This window comes from Narcine bancroftii, chromosome 6 (genome assembly GCF_036971445.1).
Source record: "Narcine bancroftii isolate sNarBan1 chromosome 6, sNarBan1.hap1, whole genome shotgun sequence".
Lineage (NCBI taxonomy): Eukaryota > Metazoa > Chordata > Chondrichthyes > Torpediniformes > Narcinidae > Narcine > Narcine bancroftii.
In genome coordinates this window covers 163,407,616-163,432,750 of record NC_091474.1, presented here as the reverse complement: position 1 = coordinate 163,432,750, position 25,135 = coordinate 163,407,616, and the positions used below count along the sequence as shown (strand labels likewise).

Here is a 25,135-nt window from a genome sequence, read left to right as displayed (position 1 = left end):
CCTATTCAATAAGCCCATTGTTCACGTATCACCTGCAGTTCAGTTTTGTCCGCAGGCGATCTGTGAAAATAATAGGGGTCAAGGAGGTAAGATGTCGGAAAAGGAATGAGTCCTTATTCCTGTTCTGAATTTTTTCCACTGATCGCATTCTGGGAAATTGGGAATAATTTCCCGGAACACAGCAGCTGTGTAAAAAAACACTAATTTCTATCACCCTTGCAAGCATTGAATTCCAAAACATAACCAATCTTACAAAAAGTTGAGCAAAACTTATCTGAAGGCAGAATTTAAAATTCTGCCCCAAAATAAGCTCTTCAATCTTGTGTCAAATCAATTTTCAATCCCAAAATGGAATCCCATATCAACACCCATTCCAATAAACTTCTTTGGACCTTATAAAAATCAGGCTACCACCATAAGATCTCATATCAGATACTTGATCTTATGTTTTGTACAAGTTTAAAATAACTTGCGATTTTTGCACTCTACTGACTAATTCTAGGATCCTCTTTGCTCAACTCAACTGCATCACCCTTATTGAAGAATTAAGGCACATTGTCCCAAAATTGTGCTTGCAACATGGTATACACCAGCACAATTTTTAAAAAAGATCGAGCAATTTATCTTGCATCTTGCCAAATAGCTATATGCACAAGGTTAATTTTACTGTGACAAGTAGAAATTTGACAATTGTTGTCTATGCTGGGAAAATGTAGCAAGAGGTGGCTGGTGTCATAAAAAGTAGTCAACCCTCACCCTTGATGAAGATTAATCATGGTGGCTGAGATAATTAATACATCCAGATCAGGTAGGATTTGTTAAAGGAAGATATTCTTCAAATAGTCTAGGTAGATTATTCAATTTAGTAGATATAGTAAAAATCAAGTTTGAATCCAAACATAACTATTTCTTTCGATGCAGAAAAGGCATTCGACGGACTGAATGGGTTTCTTATACAATGTTGGAAATTTAGGTGATGGTAAAAATTTATAAATTGGATAAAAACTATCATAAGCCATAGAAATTACATCAATCAAAAATATCAGATGTATTTTAGATGTGGAATAGAAATAGCAAAATTCGTACATGTTACGTGGTTGTGTCTGAAGGCGAGATCTTTCTGGCAGGATATTACTGAAACAATAACAAGGATAGCAGGAGTGGCCTTCGCAAACGACCTGGAGCTTTACCTTTCAGACAACTTTACTGAAATAAGTAATAAACTAGCTAAGTTCTAAATTTCATTTGTTAAAATTGCTTTACCCATGACGAAGAAATGTATAGCAACTACTTGAAAATCCAACTCCCGTCTACAGAGAGCATGGTGGAAGACAAATGAATTGATGGTGGGGGGGGGGGGAAAATCACATACAATCTAAAGAACAAATATGACATTTATAATAATATGGAAACCATATTTGGATTATATAGGGATCAAATATAATAAAAAAGGTGCAACTATTATGAAAATATAACTTCAAAAAACCCAAATCTAAGCCCTGACAAAGTTATACTGTGAAGGAAGTTGGAGGAAAGTGGGTGTTGTGTTAGAAAAAGTTTTAGTACAAATACATTTTGAAAATGGAACATTTGGCTATGGAAAAAATAAAATATTCATATGCATGTAATAGTGGCACTCCCTACATTTTACCCAAAGAATTGGTCCACAAAATTTGACTATTACACACTGTAATGGCCTGTTAACCAGGACACAACCAGGTACACAACACAGCAACTGTGCAGATTTCACCGGGACTAATGACCTTCATTCCAGGTGACAACCCGTATGGCAGGAACGCTGACCAATCCGAGGCCGGCATTGCTGTTATGTCACTCCTGTTGCCAGCAGGGGGGGGAGAGAGAATACAAGCAGAGTTTCAAGTGCAATAAGCCAGTCTTCGACTTCTTGGGTGAGTTTGTCATTTTTCCCACACTTTGGGGTAGCGTAAACTACACTACATTGGTGACCCAGACAGGTCAAATTGCCAGTTGGACCCGAAGATAATGGACCAGGCGGCTCTTCATGTGGGCTTGTTGAAGCTGCCAACATTCTGGATGTTACAGCCACACACGTGGTTCAATCAGGCCGAAGCCCAGTTCCACCTCCGACAAATCATCATTGACGCCACACATCTCAAGTACGTGGTGAGCTCGCTCCACCAGGACACAGCAACAGGGGTCATCAATTTCCTGCAGCAGTCTCCGGAACAAGGCAAATACAATGCCCTCAAGGAGGGCACCTTCAAGCCCAATTGTTGTATATGGACTGATTGAGGGAGACGGCCCTATCCACCCTCATGAGCTAGATGCTTGCCCTTGTTGAGGGGCACAGGCCTTGACTGCTCTTCGTGCAGATTTTCCTGGAACAGCTGTCCGAGGATAGCCGACTCTTGCTTACCAATGAGGACTTCAGCCCAGGCGGACATGCTCTGGAGAGCGAAGGAGGAAAGCAGCGCCTCGGTGGAGCAGATCGCAAGGCCCTGCACAATACCAGCAATAAGGCCACAGCAAGCAGAGAGGCAAGTAGACCCTTCCACCTCCCCCACCCATCAGAACTGTTACTATCACGAACAATGGGGTACGGGGCCAGTCAATGCCACCCACCCTTCGCATTTCAGGGGAAAGCCATTGCCAACTGTCGTTAATGGTTGAGGTGGTGGCCAGCGTGACAGTCTCCTCCATGTGTGGAACTGTCCAGAAGGCACTTCCTTGTTGACACTGCTGCCGAAATAAGCATCAGACATAATGTTGATGCTATTGAACACTGTCAAGACAGAACACAGGTGTTGCTGACTTCAGGGAATTCGATGGAACAATATCATGATATACATCTCCCTGATGTCAAGTGGGTAGCACCAGAAGCAGCAATTGACTCTACAGTCACCGGTGAAGTGTTTCCTCTGTTTTTGGTCCATTTGGGGCCCTGAATGGTGGCGAGATTGGTGGGGGGGGGGAAATAGGTGCAGTCACAGTGAATGCCAGGAGTGATAAGTAAGAAAAGGATGTGGAGTATTGAGGAGAGAGCAATCCCTATGGAACAGGGAAGACACGTCTGGTGGCAGTATCCCATTTTAGGTGGTAGAAATCATGGAGAATAGCATGTCAGATGCAGAAGCGAGTAGAGTGGTTGGGGAGAATAAGGAGAACTCCAAGAGGATGCAGGGAGAATGAGCCAGGGATAAATGTGCAAGAAATGGAGATGGTGCTGTATTGATAGCAATGTAGAAGAAACCACATTTAACGAAGGAAACCTTGGATGTCCTGGAATGAAAAGTCTCAGTCTGGGAGCAAATATATCCAGATACTAGCCTGATGATTCCTGATCAAGGGCCAATTAAGAGTTGTCTGAGAGCTGATGTCTGGTCTCAGTGGAAGCCAGTGTGCCTGTCAACAATAGCACCCTCTGGCTCAAGGTTTAATGGCAACATTGAGACCAAGCCAGAGCTCCACCCCAGTTCTTACCTTACCCCCAGCCATCACCAGGCTAGGACTTCTAATGCTGCCACAGGGTCCCACTGCCCTTTTTCCTTGACTATTAGTCTTTTGACTATCATTGGTCCTTCACACCTTTCTATCATGAGCTTCCTTAACACTCCACCGACCCAAAAATCTCACTCAACCCCCGCCAGGGTCTTCACTATCCACCCGAGTTCAGTGCCTGCCATGAAACCAAACTTATTTTGGTACCTATCCCCCAAACCTACTTCAAGGATTCTCTCCACCTACCAAGGGCCCCTTCTCTTGCCTCGAGCCTTCCTCCTCTTTGACATCACCTGGTCTGGATCTTTTAATTTGCAAAGACATTAACTATATTGATTTCATTCCACTCACCCATTCCAATCTCACCCCCTCAGAACACAATGGCCTCCATTCTCTACACCAATCCTAGCCTTACCATTAAACCTGCAAACAAGAATACTGTCATAATCTGCCGCACTGATCTCTACCTTGCCAAGGCCAAACAGAAGCTCCCCAACATCTCTTACATAGCCATTTAACTAATCCCCACCAAAAAGAATCAGGCCACTATCTCCTGCACAATCATTGATCTTATCCACCACCAAGCTTTTGGGTCCCCAGTCTGCCTATTATTCACCAGGACTTCCAGTCCCTGTACATTTTCATTCGTCATAAGGTTAAGGCTGTCCACTTCTTCCTGAACAACAGTACCCTTCTATGGTAGAACCAGTATTCCCCTCAACTTTTCTTTTGGCTCTTCCCACTTTCTCCATAGGTGCTGAAATGGGTACTCACATGGGCCCCAGCTCTGTCAGTCTTTTCATGCTCGACATGAAATGATCCATTTTATAAACCTACACAGGCAATGCTTACAAACTCCCTTCCCATTACATGGAATTGCCTTCTGCCTACAGCAAGGCAGACAGTGTTGACATTGGTGTCAACCAGGGCCCATTACAGTGAGAGAAAGAATAACAAAAAAGTCCCGTCAGAGTCACTGCGTGTTCATGGATTCACTTCCAACACTCCCAAAGGCGCATGGACTCCTGTTTGATCCATTACAACCAGAACTCCAGATCCAAACCTCCAACACAATCAGGAAACCTTCAGCACTCGAGGGCCTTTGAGAGCCCTTCTTGCCCTCAGCACCCACTCGAATCCCAGTTCCAATTCCTGATTCCCATGAGCCAGTGAGGATCCCACAGCCCATGAGATTCCCCGACAGTGTCACCCATAGCCTGTGTGGGTCCTTCACCCGCTGAACCCCTCAGTAGTCTTCCGCCGTTGTCACCTTCCCTATAGGGTGATTTCCTCTGCTTCTACTTCTCAAACGGGGTGCTTCTCCCTGTTTCTAGAGCCATGGGTGGATTCTCTGCTCATCAGTCTGCAACAGCTTGTGGCCCTGCCAAGTGCAAGTGCCACCATTTTGGGCATAGACCTGCAGGGTTGCAGCATTTTAGCTTAATAACACCATCAGCTCCTTTAACAGGCAATTTAACACCTACATGGAACCGTTGGTATTAGGACCAGGCAGTTGAATACTTTGGAACAATGTTGTGTCTCTCCAGCCTCCTCTTCTGGGTCTGCATTAGTGGAAATACTACTGCCATTACAGTAGCTCCACCATTTTTTGGGAGTCTATCCTTTGACATGTTTTATAAATCCATTGAATCCCACACTTACCATGAGGCAGGGTTAGCAGAGCTAGGAATTTTCTCTTTATAAAATAGAAGAATGAGAGATAAAAAGTTTTACAAGATTCTGAGAGGCAGAGATAGGAGAACAGGTAGCACCTTTAAAACAAGGGGGGAGCAGCAAACACCAGAGTATATCTGCAGAAAGCAAAGGGAGCAAAGTTTTGGGGAGACATCAGGGCTGTCTTTTTTTATAAAAATATTCAGTTGTGAGTACCTGGAAAGCCTTGCCAAGATGTGGTGGCTGAAACATTAGGGGCATTCAAGAGAGTGAGACAAGAACAAGGATAAAAGAAAAATAGAGGTTTACAAGGCAAGGTTTCATTTCTTTGAAATAGGAATATGTAGGCTGGCACAACAGAGGGCCAAAGGGACTATACTTTCTTCTATGTTCTAGGAGAAGATGCATCATTCCTCTCCATTTTGTTGAAAGTCGCTCTCTCCATGACCCCTTGACCACATGTCCCTTTCCACTAATCCCTGCACTGATCCTTGGGAGTTCCTAAAATGCTGAACCTGCTCCTACATCCTCACCACCATTTGAGGCTCTCTGCATTCCACTTACCATTCTTAAAGACCTCCCTATCCATGGCTTAAATACACTGCCAGGAAGAAGCCCATGTGCAAAATGGAGATACAGAGCCTTACATTTTGTCTTGGTTGCCTCCAGCATTCATTTGACTTGCAATTTCTGGTTGCTCCTTTCCCCACCCATCTCCCCCCCCCCCCCAAACTTTCACCTCTCCAGTCATTTTTTTTTAAACCTTGTTTCCCTTCCTTCATCCTTCTCTAGTTGCAATGATTGGTTCTCAATGACACATTTCCAGGAAACCTTGGAAGATAGCAATCAATATCACAGTCACAATAAAAATCTGGACATCTTCATGGTACTTACATCCTTCAACAAATAGAAAGATTCACCTACCATATCTGCAATTTGATCTTTTTTCCATGTAGCTCCACTGTTTTGATTTTGAAATCAATTCCTGAAATTGAGAAATATTTTAAAATGTGATTGTCAATTTGGCCAGCATTTATAACCCAATCCCACATTTCTTTCTTTTTAAAATATTTTTATTGAGTCTAACATAAATCCTACATACAAAGTCATCTAATATAACAGCTCATAATATATGCATATCACAAATTAAATATAATTGTAATCAAAAACCTATCCATAATTGCTTATCTAACAATATTTCTTTAATAGCAAATTCTATCAATATGCCAATTAATCATTTATCCCTTTCTCATATATTCCAATATAGTTGTGAATAGAAAGCAATCCCTTCATCCAAACAGAGGGCAAATCTGTCTTAATTAATGATATGATCCTTGACAATCATATTTAAGACCATGTTTAACAAGTTAATCTAAAAAAATACCTAAACTAATCTAACCCCCTCCTTCTAATCAAGGTTACCTTGTAAAAATTGTTAAGATATGGATTGAATAGCGACCTTCAAAGACTAGACAGAGAATCTCCAAAGCATCCAGATGTCTTAAATGCTCCAAATTACGACAGTAATCAATGAATGGTCCCCACATCTTGTCAAATTGTAACTTTTAAAATCTTTAATGTTATATCTAATTTTCTCCAAGCTGAAACGGTTGTAATCAGTTTCTGTTGCTCCCGATCAAGCACAGCACACAGAAATCTGTTAACTCTTTATTACCTACCTGGAAGAGCCCTCTCCTGCTATTACACTGCAAGCAGTCTATTAGGGTCTCCATCCAACAAGAGATGCATCGTATTTATACATTCAAGCAAGTTTGAAAAAAGTTACATCAGTCACAAGCCTGTGACTCCATAGATTATAATACCACATTTAAAACAACATTTTAAGACCAAGAAAGTTTACAATTCTTCAAACTCAGCAAAACTACATCTTTCTTGTATCTTCTTGCATTCTTGTGCCATTTGCTTTGAGACCATCCCTTGGCACCAGTCTGTGGGAGGCACACATATAGCACTGTTTTTAACCTTTTACCTCTTCCCTAAACACTGAACTTCAACAAGCTTCTAAAAAGGTTTTAATATTTCTTGAAGTTCTAATATGCATTTTTATATATTACCGCAAACAGGACATAACATCGAGTGGGTGGGGAGTCCTCTTTCCATTTCATTAAAATTGCTCACCTTGCTGTCAACAAGGTAAAAAGCTAGAGTTTTCTCATGGGTTGAAGTCAAAAGCATCTCCTCTTCCCGAGAAAAGCCAAACAAAACAATGAGAGGATATGGCTCTAATGTCATCTTTAAAATCTTTGCTAAAGTCTGAAAAAATATCTTTACATAATTTTTAACATGAATCTATGAGGCTTCAAAGATTTTAAACATCACATAAAGGATCAACATCCAGGTAAAAATAAGATAATTTCACATTGGACATATGTATCCTGTGTACCACCTTAAACTGAAACAAAATGTCGTGCACAAAATGAGGATTCATTAATTTAGTTAAGAGTGGAAAATGAATCTTGATCTGAAAAAGGTATGTTCAAATCATGTTCCTAATCATTCTTCATCCCAGTCATTGAAGCTGCTCTTAAATTTAAGAAGTTATTATAAATAATTGATGTTAATCTACAATGGGAGAACTGCAAATCAAAAAGTATATTAATAATATTTTTTTGAGATTCAAGGAAAAAAAGTTAGAAAGCTTCGACTGAACAAAATGCCCAAATTGTCAATATCTAAAAAAAAGGTCATTGCGAAGTTGAAATGTGGCTTTCAATTGTTTTCATTAAGCAAAATTCTTTTAAATAAAAATCTCTATAACTTTTGATATTTGATGGCTATATATAATTGGACTGGCAAGAGAAACCTATGGCCAAAATATTTCCTAAATTGTGTCCATATTCTCAATCTGTTTCTCATAATCAGATTATATGTCAATTTAGAAGAGGAAAGGGGTTTGAGAGAAACCTAAAATAGCTAACATAGATCAATTTTTAAGAGAAATACTATTCCGTTTCTACCCAAGAAGGGCAGTTCAACAGTTTATCAAAATGTATCAATAAAAGCAGATTACTCATGTTAACTGCCCAATAATAAAATCTAAAATTTGGAAATGATAGCCCCCTGATCCATTTAGTCTTTTGAAGATGAGCCTTATTTACAAGAGAGAGATATATATATATATATATATATATATATATATATGTATGAGGAAATAAGAGTCCACTGAATGAAAACAAGATTCAGGAATGAAGATTCCACCCCCCATATAAAGATACAATAGGCCTTTTCACACACTGTAAAATGGAGATTCCCTGAAAATTTTACTGGACCACCCTCTCCTTGCAGTGTGAAGGGGCAAATGGCCAAGCAGGGAAGCATGATGTCAGTGCTTGTGTGCTGCATCACATAGGCATTAAAGTTAAAAGATACATACCTTCTGAAACAGAGGGGCACTATAGCCCGTCACAACAGCAGCACAATGTGAGATGAATGGCCATCCTCATTAACCATAATCCCTTACACTGCTAGATTTTCCAGAGCGATTTTTCCAGCTGCATGAGGGATTATGGGAAACTAACTTGGCCATTATCCCACAATGTGCACCATTGCAATGTGCCAAAGCGGTCCTGAAGAAAGGGGGTTGGGTGGAGCAGAGTGGGCAGAAAATCAACAGACTTGGGGGTGGGGGGAGGGGGAAACTTACTCCAGTGAGTGCATAATGCTTCATTGGATGGGAGCAGGACACTCCTTAAATTGCTGGGGAGGGTAAATTCCAAGGAATTTGGACTGTGGAATGAAAGGCCCAGAAGGCCTGCAATGTGAAAACGCATAATGATAGTTTGGGATATAAACATGCCCAAATGCATCAAGTTACAACTTAAATCCTGATATCACGCAAATCTAAACTTAAATTTAGGCTTTGAAACAAGAGAAGGAAACGTAAATGAAAGGTAGAGGAAAGATGAATGTTCAGACAAGTTTCCTTAAAGACTAGCAATTTTAGTGCCTTCATTACTCGTTACATGCTATAAATTTACAATTTGAGAAAAGGATCAAACAAACAATCATTTATCAGATATCAACAAGTAAATGACAAACATGCCCAATTGGTTTGTGGAACATGGTTTCAATTTCAGGAACAAGAAACTGGATTTAGAAGACATTTCAGATTTTGGTCGAATATGTACAGGCATGACCTCTACAAGAAGGATGGGTTACACCTAAACCCGAAAGGGGTAAATATATTGGCAGCTAGGTTTGGTACAGCCGTCGGGTGCGGTTTAAACTAATTTAGCAGGGGGGTGGGAACCTGTATGATAGGGCAAAGGACAGAAAAGATAAAACAGGAAAAGTTAGGTGAGGCAGCGAAAGTAAAAAATCAGAAAGAGCAAGGAGGGTGAAAAAAGCAAATTTGAAGGCTTTATATCTTAATACAAGAAGCATTCAGAACAAGATAGCTGTGGAAATTGAGATAAACAAATATGATTTGATTGGGATTACAGAAACATGGCTGCAGGGTGGGCAAGCCTGGGAACTTAACATCCCGGGGTATACGATATTTAGGAGGGATCGGCAAGAAAGAAAAGGGGGTGGGGCAGTATTGATGGTGAGAGAAGGAACCGACACGATTGACAGGAAGGATATCAACTTGGAAGATGCGGAATCTATATGGGTAGAACTGAGGAATAGCAAGGGGCGGAAAATGTTAGTGGGGGTGGTATATAGGCCTCCAAATAGTAGTGTAGAGGTGAGGGAAGGCATTAAAAGAGAAATTAGAAAAGCGTGCAATAAGGAAACAGCTGTCATCATGGTAGACTTTATTTGCATATAGATTGGACTAGCCAAATTAGTAAAAATACTGAGGAGGAGGAATTCCTTGAATGTTTACGGGACGGTTATCTAGACCAACATGTTGAGGAACCAACTCGGGAGCAGGCCATTTTAGATTGGGTATTATGCAATGATAAGGGGCTAATCAACAATCTTGTTGTACGAGGCTCTTTGGGTAGGAGCGATCACAATATGATCAAATTCTCACTCGACATGGAGAGTGATGAAATTAAAACCGAGACTAAGGTCCTCAATTTAAATAAAGGGAATTATGATGGTATGAGACAGGAGTTGAGTAAGATTGATTGGGAGGTGTTTATGGGGGAGTTGACTGTGGATAGACAATGGAAAGCATTCACAGATCTAATGGAGAAATTGCAAAAATCGTTTATACCAGTTTGGCATAAAAATAAACCAAAAAAGGTGACTCAACCGTGGATAACAAGGGAAATTAGAGATAGCATTAGGTCCAAAGAAAGCGCATATCAATTGGCCAAAAAAGTACCACAACCGAAGACTGGGAGCAGTTCAAGATGCACCAAAGGAGGACAAAGGGATTAATCAAGAGAACAAAAATAAATTACGAAAGTAAGCTTACAACAAATATAAAAACCGACTGCAAAAGCTTTTATAAATATGTCAAGAGGAAAAGATTGGTGAAATCCAGAGTAGGTCCTTTGTAGTTGGAATCAGGGGAATATATAATGGGGAATAAGGAAATGGCAGACCAATTAAATTCTTACTTTAGTTCTGTTTTTACAAGAGAGGATACAAATAACCTCCCAAGGATGTTGGGAAACATAGAGACTAATGCAAGGGAGGAACTGAAAGAAATCAGTATCTCTAAGGACATGGTCTTGGGGAAATTGATGGGATTGAAGGCAGATAAATCCCAAGGGCCTGATAATCTACATCCTAGGGTACTTAAGGAAGTGGCCATTCAGATAGCAGATGCTTTAAGAATTATTTTCCAGAACTCGATAGACTCAGGATCAGTACCCATGGATTGGAGGGTAGCTAATGTTACCCCACTATATAAAAAGGGGGGTAGAGAAAAAGCAGGGAATTATAGGCCGATGAGCCTTACATCAGTAGTGGGCAAAATGATGTAATAGCGGAGCATATGACTAGCAGAGAAGGGATCGGACAGAGTCAACATGGATTTACAAAAGGTAAATCGTGCTTGACAAATCTATTGGAATTCTTTGAGATGGTGACAGGTAAAATAGATGGGGGAGAGCCAGTGGATGTGGTGTACCTGGACTTCCAAAAGGGCTTTGATAAGGTCCCACATAAACGACTGGCTTACAAAATCAAGGCTCATGGGATTGGGGGCAAAGTATTGATGTGGATTGAGAACTGGCTGGCAGGTAGAAGACAGAGAGTTGGGATAAATGGCTCATTTTCTGAGTGGCAGGCGGTGACCAGTGGGGTGCCACAGGGATCTGCACTGGGACCCCAGCTGTTCACAATTTACATTAATGATCTGGATGAGGGGATTGGATGTAATATCTCCAAATTTGCAGAGGACACTAAGCTAGGAGGAATTGTGTGCACGGAAGAGGGGGGTCAGGAAGCTCCAGTGTGATTTGGATAAATTGAGGGACTGGGCAGATACATGGCAAATGCACTACAATGTGGATAAATGTGAGGTTATCCACTTTGGTAATACAAACCGGAGGGCAGATTACTATTTGAATGGCAATAGATTAAGAGATGGGGAAGTGCAGAGAGACCTAGGGGTACTTGTACACCAATCTCTGAAGGCGAGCATGCAGGTACAGCAGGCGGTTAAAAAGGCAAATGGTATGTTGGCCTTCATATCAAGAGGGTTTGAGTATAGGAACAAGGATACCTTACTGCAGCTGTACAGGGCCTTGGTGAGACCCCACCTGGAGTATTGTGTGCAGTTTTGGTCACCTTATCCAAGGAAGGATGTTCTTACAATGGAGGGAGTGCAGAGGCGATTCACCAGGCTGATACCTGGAATGGCAGGAATGACTTATAAGGAAAGATTGCACAAATTGGGATTGTACTTGCTGGAGTTTAGAAGATTGAGAGGGGATCTCATAGAGACATAGAAAATTCTGGCAGGACTGGACAGAATGGATGCAGATGGGATGTTTCCAATGATGGGAAAATCCAGAACCCGGGGCTATGGTTTGAGGATAATAGGCAAACCATTTAGGACCGAGATGAGGAGGAATTTCTTTACCCAGAGATTGGTGAATCTGTGGAATTCATTGCCACAGAGGGCAGTAGAGGCAGGTTCATTAAATATATTTAAGAGGGAATTAGATATATTTCTTCAGTATAAGGGTATTATAGGTTACGGAGAGAAGGCGGGGACGGAGTACTGAACTTTAAGATCAGCCACGATCTCGTTGAATGGCGGAGCAGGCTCAAAGGGTCGAATGACCTACTCCTGCTCCTATCTTCTATGTTTCTATGTGAATCCAATTGTGAAATGTAAATGAAAGTAGCACACAAATCAAATTATTCTTTCGAATTTGCTTTGATACAAACTGGTAACATTTTGAAGATACTTAAACATCAAAACTTATTCATTTCTTTTTGCTAAACTACCATGTCAAACTCCATTTGAAGCAGGTGTTTTGCTCATTACCAACCAGGCTCCTGAAATAAGAGAGGAAAACCTTTGGACCAGTCAGCATAAACTAAATCTATGCCTTGTGCAATGAATCTCAGCTGCAGAAATTTTTAAATTTAGACAAAGAGCACAGTAACAGACAGGACCTACCAGCCCAAGAGTCCATGCCACCCAAATATACCAATTACCCAACAAATCCCATATGGGTTTTTTTTGGAGGGTGGGGCGAAATCAGAGCATGCAGTGAAAACTCATGCAGAGACTGGGAGAATATTTTTTCTTGAAAGAGACAGTGCGAGATTCAAATCTGGGTTGCTGGCGTTCTAATAGCATTTTGCTACCCACAACCCTAACTCTGCCGCCCTTCAAAACATTTTCAAATATTCAGCTTATGTTTATGTAAAGAAATGCACACATCCATTATATTATATGCAGAAATACAGCATTAGCAGGTAAATATTAAAACAGTACATTACAATTTACACTTTATAGCACACTCCAATTAAAGATTTGTTCAATAACTGTCAGGTGACATTGAGTTACAAAGAAACTGAAGAATTTTCAATAGCAAAACTTTGACCAATCAAAAGATTTACATCAATTTTCAGCTTTGTGCACTTGAAAGTTTAAATCCAAATTAAAACTTTAGACTTTATACCAACGCCTCTACGAAAAATTAAATTTGATAGGATCAAAATAAAAGCCAGAGCAAATTAACAAAAGTATCCAAGGTACATTATTACTCTTTGCGTCAGCCCAAAAATGACATCAGTGCTTCTTAATAGAAGCTATCACATCAAAAATAACTGAAGCAGATTTGGTTTACATTAACACTGCTCAATACTTGCTTAGACGAGAAGACTTCTGGACTACCATCATCTGTGTAGATGAATTAATTTCTAAAAAGTGTATGGTTCCAATTCCCCATCGAGGGCTGATTAGTTGTGAATATTATTAATTTACAAAATAGAGATGAGCTACTGCATTACAAAATGGATCTGCACAACACAAGTACAAGATGATGCACCACAGGATTCAAGGACAGTTTTTATCCCACCGTGAGACTCCTCAATGAACTCCAAAAATAATAAAATTTTGATTTTCCTCTATACCAACTGATCTCTGTAAATCTGTACTTTCATGCTGGACGTCTGCTTGCAAGACAATCAACTTGCATTCAAATTCTGAAACTAATACACAAATTGTCAATTGAAATGAGCCATCAGGAACCACATTTAAACAAAATGATACATACTTATTACCAATTCCTAAAAATGCAGGCTATCCTCGACAATTTAATGACATTCTATTGCCCCTCCTTTCCCATGTGTTCCGGCACATCTAAATATTTTGTATTTTTAATAGCTTTTCCTTTATGGCCCATTCCTATCCAGAGCTGACTTGGGGATCATTTCTTCAAATTTTGTTCACTGTAAAAGCATACTTTAGTGCCTAGATACAAGCTTCAAGGATGAACACTTGAGTCAGTCAGGCATCAGCTTTAATTATAAAATGCACATAGGTCACTCTTGGTTATTTTATGGTCCTTAAAAGTGAATTAATAACACTGTCATCCAGTAATTTGACTACCATATCATCAAAATGCCATACCTTTCAGAGCAATAGCTCCTTTTCAACAGTTCTCTGACATTGCCCTTTGAGGGAAACTTCAGATTAATAGTTATGCCTCCACTATATCCCTCTTGCTTTTCCAGTTAGCCTGAGTTGCTCTTTATTGAGTTCAACATTCAACACTATTATACCCTCATCAGCAAACTCAAGAAAGTATTAAGTACATTGCAGGCTAACAAGTCTCCAGGAGAGGATGGCTTTCTACCTGAATTCTTATAAAGAAATAAAAGATATATTAATGATGGATCAAGCGGTGGAGACGCTGTTTACATCCGGTACCGCACGGATGGCAGTCTCTTCAATCTGAGGCGCCTGCAAGCTCACACCAAGACACAAGAGAAACTTGTCCGTGAACTACTCTTTGCAGACGATGCCGCTTTAGTTGCCCATTCAGAGCCAGCTCTTCAGCGCTTGACATCCTGCTTTGCGGAAACTGCCAAAATGTTTGGCCTGGAAGTCAGCCTGAAGAAAACTGAGGTCCTCCATCAGCCAGCTCCCCACCATGACTACCAGCCCCCCCACATCTCCATCGGGCACACAAAACTCAAAACGGTCAACCAGTTTACCTATCTCGGCTGCACCATTTCATCAGATGCAAGGATCGACAATGAGATAGACAACAGACTCGCCAAGGCAAATAGCGCCTTTGGAAGAAAACAACCAACTGAAAAACCTCACAAAGATAAGCGTATACAGAGCCATTGTCATACCCACACTCCTGTTCGGCTCCAAATCATGGGTCCTCTTCCGGCATCACCTACGGCTCCTAGAACGCTTCCACCAGCGTTGTCTCCGCTCCATCCTCAACATCCATTGGAGCGCTTTCATCCCTAACGTCGAAGTACTCGAGATGGCAGAGGTCGACTGCATCGAGTCCACGCTGCTGAAGATCCAGCTGCGCTGGATGGGTCACGTCTCCAGAATGGAGGACCATCGCCTTCCCAAGATCGTGTTATATGGCGAGCTCTCCACTGGCCACCGTGACAGAGGTGCACCAAAGAAAAGGTACAAGGACTGCCTAAAGAAATCTCTTGGTGCCTGCCACATTGACCACCACCAGTGGGCTGATATCGCCTCAAACCGTGCATCTTGGCGCCTCACAGTTTGGCGGGCAGCAACCTCCTTTGAAGAAGACCGCAGAGCCCACCTCACTGACAAAAGGCAAAGGAGGAAAAACCCAACACCCAACCCCAACCAACCAATTTTCCCCTGCAGCCGCTGCAACCGCGTCTGCCTGTCCCGCATTGGACTTGTCAGCCACAAACGAGCCTGCAGCTGACGTGGACTTTTACCCCCTCCATAAATCTTCGTCCGCAAAGCCAAGCCAAAAAGAATGGAGTCATAAAAGATGGTGTTTTTATGTCATTTGACCAAATGAGACAGACCTAGAGTGTACCTAACAGAACATTTCAATGCTTTCTTGGCCTTTTCTTCATCATTTAATTCAAAAGCAGCAGGAGTGGCAATCCTCATTATAAAAATGTTCTGATTATCATAGAAGATATTTCCATGGACCAAGAGGTAGATATGTAATGATAAATGGTAAACTTTAATCAGAATCCTGGACATTGATGAATATCTGTGCCCCAAATTATGATGACAAGGCCTTTACGAAGGATATGTTTTTAAAAAGCGGAAGAGGGAAGGAAAAAAACATTGATTGGTGGATACTCATTTTATTTTTAAAAAGTGATTCATTTATTAGAATAGACTTGTTTTTATTATCGTCGAGTTTAAAGGACAGTGAAGTAAAAAACGGATCCCTTGCCCAGGTTGCATTCAGATCATTCACTGCCAACTTTAGTGATACAAATATCAGAGAAACAGGAAAGCAAATATAGGAGGCGATTGAGTATGATAAATTGCTAAAAAGAGAGGATTTTGGACAATTTATAAGACAACAGATTGAATTTTTAGTGAAAAAAATTTAGGATCGACAGATAATAGTTTTTTAATGTGATACATCAAAGGCACATTTAAGAGGACAGATTTCATTTACAAAAAAGATTAAAAGAGAATTTAATGTAGAAATCTCTCAGCTGGAGATAAAAAATAGGGGAATTAGAAAAAGAATATCAGAACAGGGAACAGAATAAATATGGAATAATGGAAAATAAGAAAATTCAATACAACACTAAGACAATATTAAATACGAAACAAAAATATTACAAATTAGGAGAAAGGGCACATAAAGTACTGGAATGGCAAGTGAAGGCTGAAAAATCAGCCAGAGCTATAAAAGTTATACAGAAACAATAAAATTACATATAATCAGAAAGAAATGAATGAAATATTTAAACAATATTATAAAAATGTATACAAATATGACTTGCTGGGATAGGAGGTTGAAATAGAGATATTCTTGGTTGGTGTGGGACTCAAAGTTGAACGATGAGGACAGACAGGAATTACATTTCACAAGGGAGGAAATTGAAAGATCTCTTCAGGCTAACAAAGCACTGGGCAAGGATGGATCCTTGGCTGAGTTTTATAAAGAATTTCAAGATTTTCTAATGCCTTCATTCATGGATATAATCGAGCGAGCAGTAGAAATTCAGACACTACCGGATTCCTTCTCAATGGCAATAATTACTGTACTGCCAAAAAAAAACTGAAAACTACTTACCAACTGATATCCCTTTTAAATGCAGAATACAATAGCAAAAGCACTGGCTTTAACACGCAGGAACAGTATTTACCTAAATTAATAATACAGATCAAATGGGATTTGTTAAGGATGGACAAGCATCAAATAGCCTGGCACTATTATTTAACATAATACATTTAGCTCAATTAAGGAAAGACCCAAATAAAAGCATTTAATAAAGTTGAATGGCCTTTTTTGTTTGAAACATGGGAAAAGTTAAGTATAGGACAAGGATTTATTAATTGGATCAGGGCATTATATCAAAAACCACAAGCAAAAATAATAACCAATAGTCAAACATCAGGAATGTTCCAGTTGAGTTGATCAAGAAGGCAAGACTGCCCCCTCTCTCCTGCATTATTTGTTATGGCGATAGCAGAAATGATTAGGGGCAATCCTGAAATTAAAGGATTCAAGGTTGGGCAAGTCCAACACAAAATTAGTTTGTTTGACGATGATATATTGTTATAAATGTCTGAACCCGAAAGGTCAATGGAAAAACTGCAGGAAATGTTAACAAAATATGGAAGAGTATCAGGATACAAGATAAATATGGATAAAAGTGAAATTTTACCATCAACAAACCATGACGACGAATGTGGGCTGAATGGTGTAAAGATGGGGTAACTTAAATGTAAAAATTAAGGGATTAAATACTTGGGAATTATGCTTGATAACAACTGAAATAACTTGTACAAGTTGAATTACTCCCCTCTGCAGGCGAAAATAGAAAAAGACAAAGAGAAATGGAAGGACTAGCCTTTAACATTAATAGGGAAAGTTAATTGTATTAAAATGAAGATTATGCCAAAGATTCAATATTTGTTCCAGTCAATACTAATATATTTACCAAACAAGTTTTTTAAAAATAATAAATGGTTTGGTAAGACAATTTTTATGGAAGTACCAGGAATAGCATTCGAAAAATTGACTTGGGATTATAAATAAGGGGAACTTTAAAAATTATGTGGCTTCACAATTAAGATTTTTGGCATTTTTCTTCAAAACTGATTTGCCGAAATGGATGCATGTGGCACTGGATAAGATGAATGAAACATTGCTGAAAGATTTCATCTATAGATGGAATTGGAAATTAATTAAGAGAAAGACCTCAAATCCTATATTGATTCATTTGATAAAGGTCTGGCACGATATTAGTGACAATATAGGAAGGAAAATTGGAACATCTTTAAGATCTCCACTATGTAATAATCAGATGTTGCCTTTGATAATGGGAAATAGGATTTTAAATATATGGTCACAGAAAGGGATTTGCTACATTGCTGACTGCAACAAAGATGGTTTTTAATGCCATTTGAACAAATGAAACAAATTTATGGTGTTCCAAATGGCACTTTCTATGTTATTCACAACAGTAGACTTTTCTAAGAGACACTTGGGGAAATGACATGACTCCTCTAGGAGTAAGTCAACTGGAGTGAACATTATGGATGGGTAGAATACCTAAATTTATTACTCGAATATATTATGCCCTTCAAATGGATGGGAAAAAGTCTGAAATACATAGGTCGAGAAAAAGATGGGAATCAGATCTGGCAGTGAACCTATCGGAACAATCGTGGGCTGAATGGTGAAAGGATGAAAGGATTATCAATGCGAGGTATAGTTTGGTGCAATATAATTTTTTTTGCATCAATTATATTTGGCTCTGCAAAGATGGCACAAATCAAAACCAGAAATAGACAGATGTTATCAATGCGAAATAGAGGAAGGAACATTTCTTCATTCAGTGTTGCCATGTGTCAAGGTAAATTCTTTATGGCAAAAAGTGTTGGAAGTCTTAAAGATTACTGGAGTTAATTTTCCTGGTAACCCAGAATCATATTTATTGGGGAAATCTATGGATATTAGTAATCATTTTACAATGTATCAAATATAGTTTATTATGATTGTACTGGCTATAGCCAAGAAATGTGTGGCAGTCACATGGAAGTCAAATACACTAATCTCTTTGTCAAGAGGGAAATCAGAAATGGACAGTTGTATCCCAATGGAAAAGATCACTTATAATTTGTGAAACAAACATGATACATTCCTCAAGACCTGGAAACAGCATTTGAATTATTTTGGTGCACAAGTATAATTATATTGATGTTGTAAATTTGTGATCTTCCCTTGATTTTATACTTTTTTTCGTAAAATTGACTAAGCTCTGGCAGTCGATGGAAAGACCCTGTATCTGTTTATCGTGTTTAAGCGGAAGCAGGGTAGCAGGAGGCTTGAATGTTTATTGCTTGAAAAAATGTTTGGGGGTTGATTTTTGTTATAAGTATTCATGAAAATTTATATTTCTTTTTAAAGAAGGATTTTTATTTTGCATGTAACCAGCATATAGACTATTTTACTATATGTAAGATGTATTTTTGATACATGTTTGAAAAACCAAAATATTTAAAAAATCAACTTTCTTGAGGGAGCGATGGGGGCAGACATGGACTCGTCCATGAGTTAGTGAAATGGAACAAACATTTTGAATGGGTAGTATGCCCAAATTTATTACCAGATAGAAAGTGTTAAACCTGGTTTGCAGAGATCAAGGGAAAGGTGGGAGTTGTTAGGTCTGCTTTGTTCATGAATGAGTGAGACAAACACCAGACTGAGTCGAAATCAGGGTTCTTTGTTCTTTATTACCGGATTGTAACACTTGCGACTAAACATGTTAGTCGGAGAATGCATTCTGCCGTTATCAGCAAAATGGTGATTTTTTATACCCTTGGATATGTGCTTAGAACATCATCATATCATTACTTGTCCAATGACTAAAACTGTTGCTATCCTTTCCCTGCTAGCTTCCTGCCTCTCAATCCATCAATGTCTCTCTTATCTTGTAAGTACAAGGATGCATTCACATCTTGTTACAGCCCTGTACATTCCCATCTCATGATGTTTTACCTAACAGGAGTACAAGGACATCTCCCCTTCTTGTTACTGCCCTGTACAGGGTAACTCCCTACACATTCCCATCTCATGATGTTTTACCTTACAGAGTCCAACTTGATTGTTGCAATACCAAAACAATCCTGGTCTGAATGGTGTGTGGATAGTGCAACTTCAACTATTAATGCACAATATGGGTTGTTTTAATCTAATTTTATTTTAGATCAACTGTATCTCACTCAACAGAAATTGCACAAATCTAAGCCAGAATACCAGAACTGTGTTTTAGGTGTGAAATAGAGGAAGGAACATTCCTTCATTCAACTTGGTCAAGTGTGAAGGATAGACCTTTTTTGCACGACATTACTGAAGTAATAACAAGAATTAAAAGAGTGACCTTTTCATTTGATCCAGAACTTGATTTGTTAGGCAATTTTATACACAAGTAACCATCTTTGAGTTTCAAATTTTGTTTGTTAAAATTGCAGTAGCCAAAAAGTGTATTGCAATCATGTGGAAGTTGGACTCTCCAGTTTCCTTGGCAAGGTAGACAGCTGTATACCAATGGGGAAAAACAATTTAAGGATCAAGCATTATACATTTCTTAAAATATGCCAACCATTTTTGAATAATGTTGGTGTCCAACTCTAAAATGCTACTAAATTCAAAAATAATCTTTCCCTGATCTTGTGATTAACCTAAACTGTGAGCTCTGACGGTGTATGAAAAGGTATTTAATAAGGGGGGGGAAAACAGAAGAGGGTAGAGTTAGGTGTTTTGTATTTGTTTCTTTTGCTTTATTCAAAATGTAATATTTTATACATTTTTTTTTAATTGAAATGTTATAATTGTTAATTTTCTTATGAAAAATAAAAAAATTAAAACTTTCTTATAAATCAAAGATCTACACCACTATCCACATGTTCTGTTTTAACAGCTGACAACAGGAAAGATATAGCTTCCAGAAGACTCACCACCAGGTTCAGGAACAGTTTTTGCCACTCAACCACCAAACTCCAAAACAGACTCATTCAAGGGCTCTTACTTTGCAAATTATGCATTACTGATTTTTTGTTCTTGCACAGAAAATTTCTCTTTTGTACATGTATCTTTTTCTTGATTACAGTTTACATTTACCAACAAGCAGAAGTTCTGCCTGGACCACAGGAGAAAGAATCTCGGGGTTGTATACAATGTCATTTTTATACTCCGAGAATAAATTTGAACCTTCTATCTGGGGCTGGCAATAGGTTGACTCAAGATACAAAAAAATTTATCCAGTCCAATAATTCTGAATTCAACTAAAAAAAGTCAAGCATTTCCAACTTGAGTGCTCTATTATTTCTTTTTGTGACCACAATCCATTACAATAATTGTTCCAACAAACCCAAATGCAACATCATGAAACATCACAACACTTACAACCCTGGGCTCATGGTTGAAATTTCAAATGACAAATATTCTCAAGTCCACCTCAAGTTTCTCTCCACTGATGCTGTCTGACCTGTAGAACATTCCCTGAACTGTTTGTATTTCAGATTTACAGCATCAACAATTATTTAGTTTTCAAAGATATAGCAGCCCACTCCTGGTGGGAATTTTATACAAATATCCTCACTGAAACTACTTCTTTTGGGTCCTACTTTTGTCATAGCACAAGCAAATTTAGTTTTTCAACAATTGAAAACTTTTCAAATTAAAATATGCTCACCACAAAAATCCTCTTCATCTCCCACTATCAGGTATATTTCAAACCAATTCCCCGAACCAAGCAAGAGTCAAAAATGATACAGCACAGAAACCAACCCTTTAGCCCACCAGTTCATGCTGACCATTCTATCCCTCTACGTCAATGTCACATTTCTGAACTTCCATCTGCTTGGACTTTCCAAAATAATGAATTTATCATTTCCAATTTAACATGTAATTTGTAAACACATTTGAGTAACCACCGAGGTCCCCAAGGTCTCATGCTCATCAAGGCACCCTACCACACAACAGTTTAGCTCAATTTCCTCAGATCATCCCCGTCCCCACAGTAAAAATATTCACAATTTCATAATCCTCAATGTCATTGCAGTAATGTTAAAATTCATGTTTCATTGATTTTTTTTAATTTCTTGCACTGAGTCATATCAATAACATCATCAATACATCCAGTGACATTTCCTCTTTCACCCCCTCCACCCTGTTTTCATCCCTCTCCCCTCTTCAAAAATCAATAAATAATAAAACACATAAAACAAAGAAATAACAAAAAAGTCGTATTGTCCACTTTCACATATTTAAATCTTACTGTGCTCATAATTATGCCATTTTAAGAGATGGAGGTTTGTGGTCAGCATTCTGACATATTTTATGTATGGTTCCCAAATTTGTTTGAATAATGTACATTTGTCTTTCAGATTGTATGTAATTTTTTCTAATGGAATAAATTTATTTCTGTATACCACTGTTGTATTTTAAGGCTTGTTTCCATTTTCCAAGTTGTCATAATACATTTTTTTGTTACTGCTCGCACTATCATAATAAATCTTTTTTGGGCTCCGTCTAATTTTAGTCCTAATTTTTTGTCTCATATTATTTAACAGATTTTTTTTTGGATCTTTTGGCATATTATTTTTTGTTATTTTGTTTAATATTAGGTTTAGGTCTTCCCAGAAAGTTTTTACTGTTGAACATGTCTAAATTGCATGTAATGTTGTTCCAGTCTCTTGCTTACAGTGAAAGCATCTATCTATGTTGTTTTGTAATTTCTGAGGAGTATTATAGCCAGTTGTATTGTATCATTGTTCCTATACAGAACTCCTCCCATGTTTCGTACTTTATCTCTGTTTAAATCTTTTTCCCAACTTTGTTTTGATTTATACTTTGTTTCATCCTCTGCCTTATGTACATGTTGGTTATATATTTTTTTTTAATTATCATTGTGTCTGTGATTAAATATTCATAGTTGCTACTTTCTGGTAATCTCAAGCTATTTCCCAGTTTATCTTTTAAATAAGTTTTCAATTGGCAATATGTTAACATTGTACCTTGTGTTATTCCATATTTATCTTTTAATTGCTAGAATGTCAATAAAATATTTCCCAAAAAGCAATTTTCTATTTTCTTGATTCTTTTCTATCCCATTCCTTGAAAAATAAATTATCTGTTGTAAAGGGGATTCATGGGTTTTGTGTCAATAACATTTTTGGTATTTGATAATTTATATTTTTTTCTTCCAGGTGTATTCTTTTCCATAATTTAAATATGTGAATAATTGTAGTACTGGTGAATTGTTGTATTGCACCAACTTTTCATCCCATTTATAAATAATATTTTCCGGGATATTTTCTCCCAATTTGTCTAATTCTATTTTAGTCCAGTCCGGTTTTTCTCCTCTGATAAAAATCTGATAAGTACCTTAACTGCGCTGTCCTGTAGTAATTTTTGAAGTTTGGTAACTGTAACCCCTCCCCCATTGTTTTATATTTTTATATTCTCCATGTTAATTTTTCTAGTGCTATTCTTGATTTCTTACCTTTCCATAAAAATTTCCTTATTATTTTCTTCAGTTTTGCAAAATATTTTTCTGTTAGGGGAATTGGTGATGTTTGGAATAGATATTGCACTCGTGGGAACACATTCATCTTCCTATTAAAGTTAACAGTAGCTCTTTCTAACTAGTGGAAAAATGTATTAACCGGATTAGAGCATTATATAATGGACCGTTAGCAAAGGTAGTAATAAATGGATATGTATCAGATCACTTTAAATTAAGCAGGTCCACAAGGCAGGGATGCCTATTGTCCCCTTCACTGTTTGCTTTAGTAATTGAACCACTGGCAGAGTTGATAAGGAAGGAAACTGATAAAAGGAATAAAAGAGAAAGAATACAAAATCAGCCTATTTGCAGATGACATCATAGTACATTTAACAGAACCAGATAAGTCCATAAAAAAAATTAGTCCATAAGAAACTGGAAGAGTATGGAGAGATATCTGGGTACAAGATTAACACCAATAAAAGTGAAGTGATGCCAATGAACAAAGTTGATACGTTACCTTGGTATCAAAATAGATAACAACCTGAAACATTTATACAAATTAAACCATGAACCATTAATTTAAAAAAATACAGGGAGACTTAGAGAATTGGAAAGAACTACTGTTAACTTTAATAGGAAGAGTAAACTGTATTAAAATGAATGTGTTCCCACAAGTGCAATATCTATTCCAAACATCATTAATATATCTAACATTTCTTCAGTCTTAAAAGGTTCTGTCAATTTATTTTGTTCTTCTATTTGTAGATGCGGTCATTCAATATTAGATAAAAATTCATCAATTTTGTCATTTTTTCCTACATTTTCAGTTTGGTATAATTGTTTATAGAATCTTTTAAAATCTTCATTAATCTCCAATGTGATCTGCTTATCTTTTCTTGTCACTAGAATGGTTCTTTAAGCTTGTTCTGTTTTAAGTTACCACGCCAATATTGTGTGTGTTTTCTCTCCAAGTTCATAATATTTTTGATTTGTTTTCATTATATTTTTCTTTACATCTTTGTAGTGTTTCATATTTTAATTTTTTTCTCTGCCAATTCTCTCTTTTTCTCTCTATCTTCTCTTTTCGCTAATTCCTTTTCTATAATTGTTATGTCTTTTTCCAACTGTTCTATTTCCCAATTATACTCCTTTTTAATTTTAGTTGTAAAGCTATTTATTTGTCCTCTAATAAAGGATTTCATTGAGTCCCATAAAATGAATTTTTCTTTTACTGATTCCATATTTATCTCAAAGTATATTTTAATTTGTTCAATATATTCCTTGAAATCTTGTCTTTTTAACAGTGTAGGGTTTAGTCTCCATCTATACATCTATACATCTTTGCAGATGATGCCGCTTTAGTTGCCCATTCAGAGCCAGCTCTTCAGCGCTTGACGTCCTGCTTTGCGGAAACTGCCAAAATGTTTGGCCTGGAAGTCAGCCTGAAGAAAACTGAGGTCCTCCATCAGCCAGCTCCCCACCATGACTACCAGCCCCCCCACATCTCCATCGGGCACACAAAACTCAAAACGGTCAACCAGTTTACCTATCTCGGCTGCACCATTTCATCAGATGCAAGGATCGACAATGAGATAGACAACAGACTCGCCAAGGCAAATAGCGCCTTTGGAAGACTACACAAAAGAGTCTGGAAAAACAACCAACTGAAAAACCTCACAAAGATAAGCGTATACAGAGCCGTTGTCATACCCACACTCCTGTTCGGCTCCGAATCATGGGTCCTCTACCGGCACCACCTACGGCTCCTAGAACGCTTCCACCAGCGTTGTCTCCGCTCCATCCTCAACATCCATTGGAGCGCTCACACCCCTAACGTCGAGGTACTCGAGATGGCAGAGGTCGACAGCATCGA

At 38.4% G+C, this 25,135-nt stretch overlaps 1 protein-coding gene across 2 annotated transcripts in view; it reads right to left on the bottom strand.

Moving 5' to 3' along the window:
* Positions 1–25,135, bottom strand: part of rab10 (RAB10, member RAS oncogene family) — a 92,843-nt gene that overhangs the window by 21,188 nt on the left and 46,520 nt on the right. For both annotated transcript variants that reach the window (XM_069886569.1, XM_069886567.1), the window contains exon 3: positions 6,079–6,139. In XM_069886569.1, the coding sequence (XP_069742670.1) occupies positions 6,079–6,139 (61 nt within the window). The remainder of the gene's footprint in view (positions 1–6,078; positions 6,140–25,135) is intronic.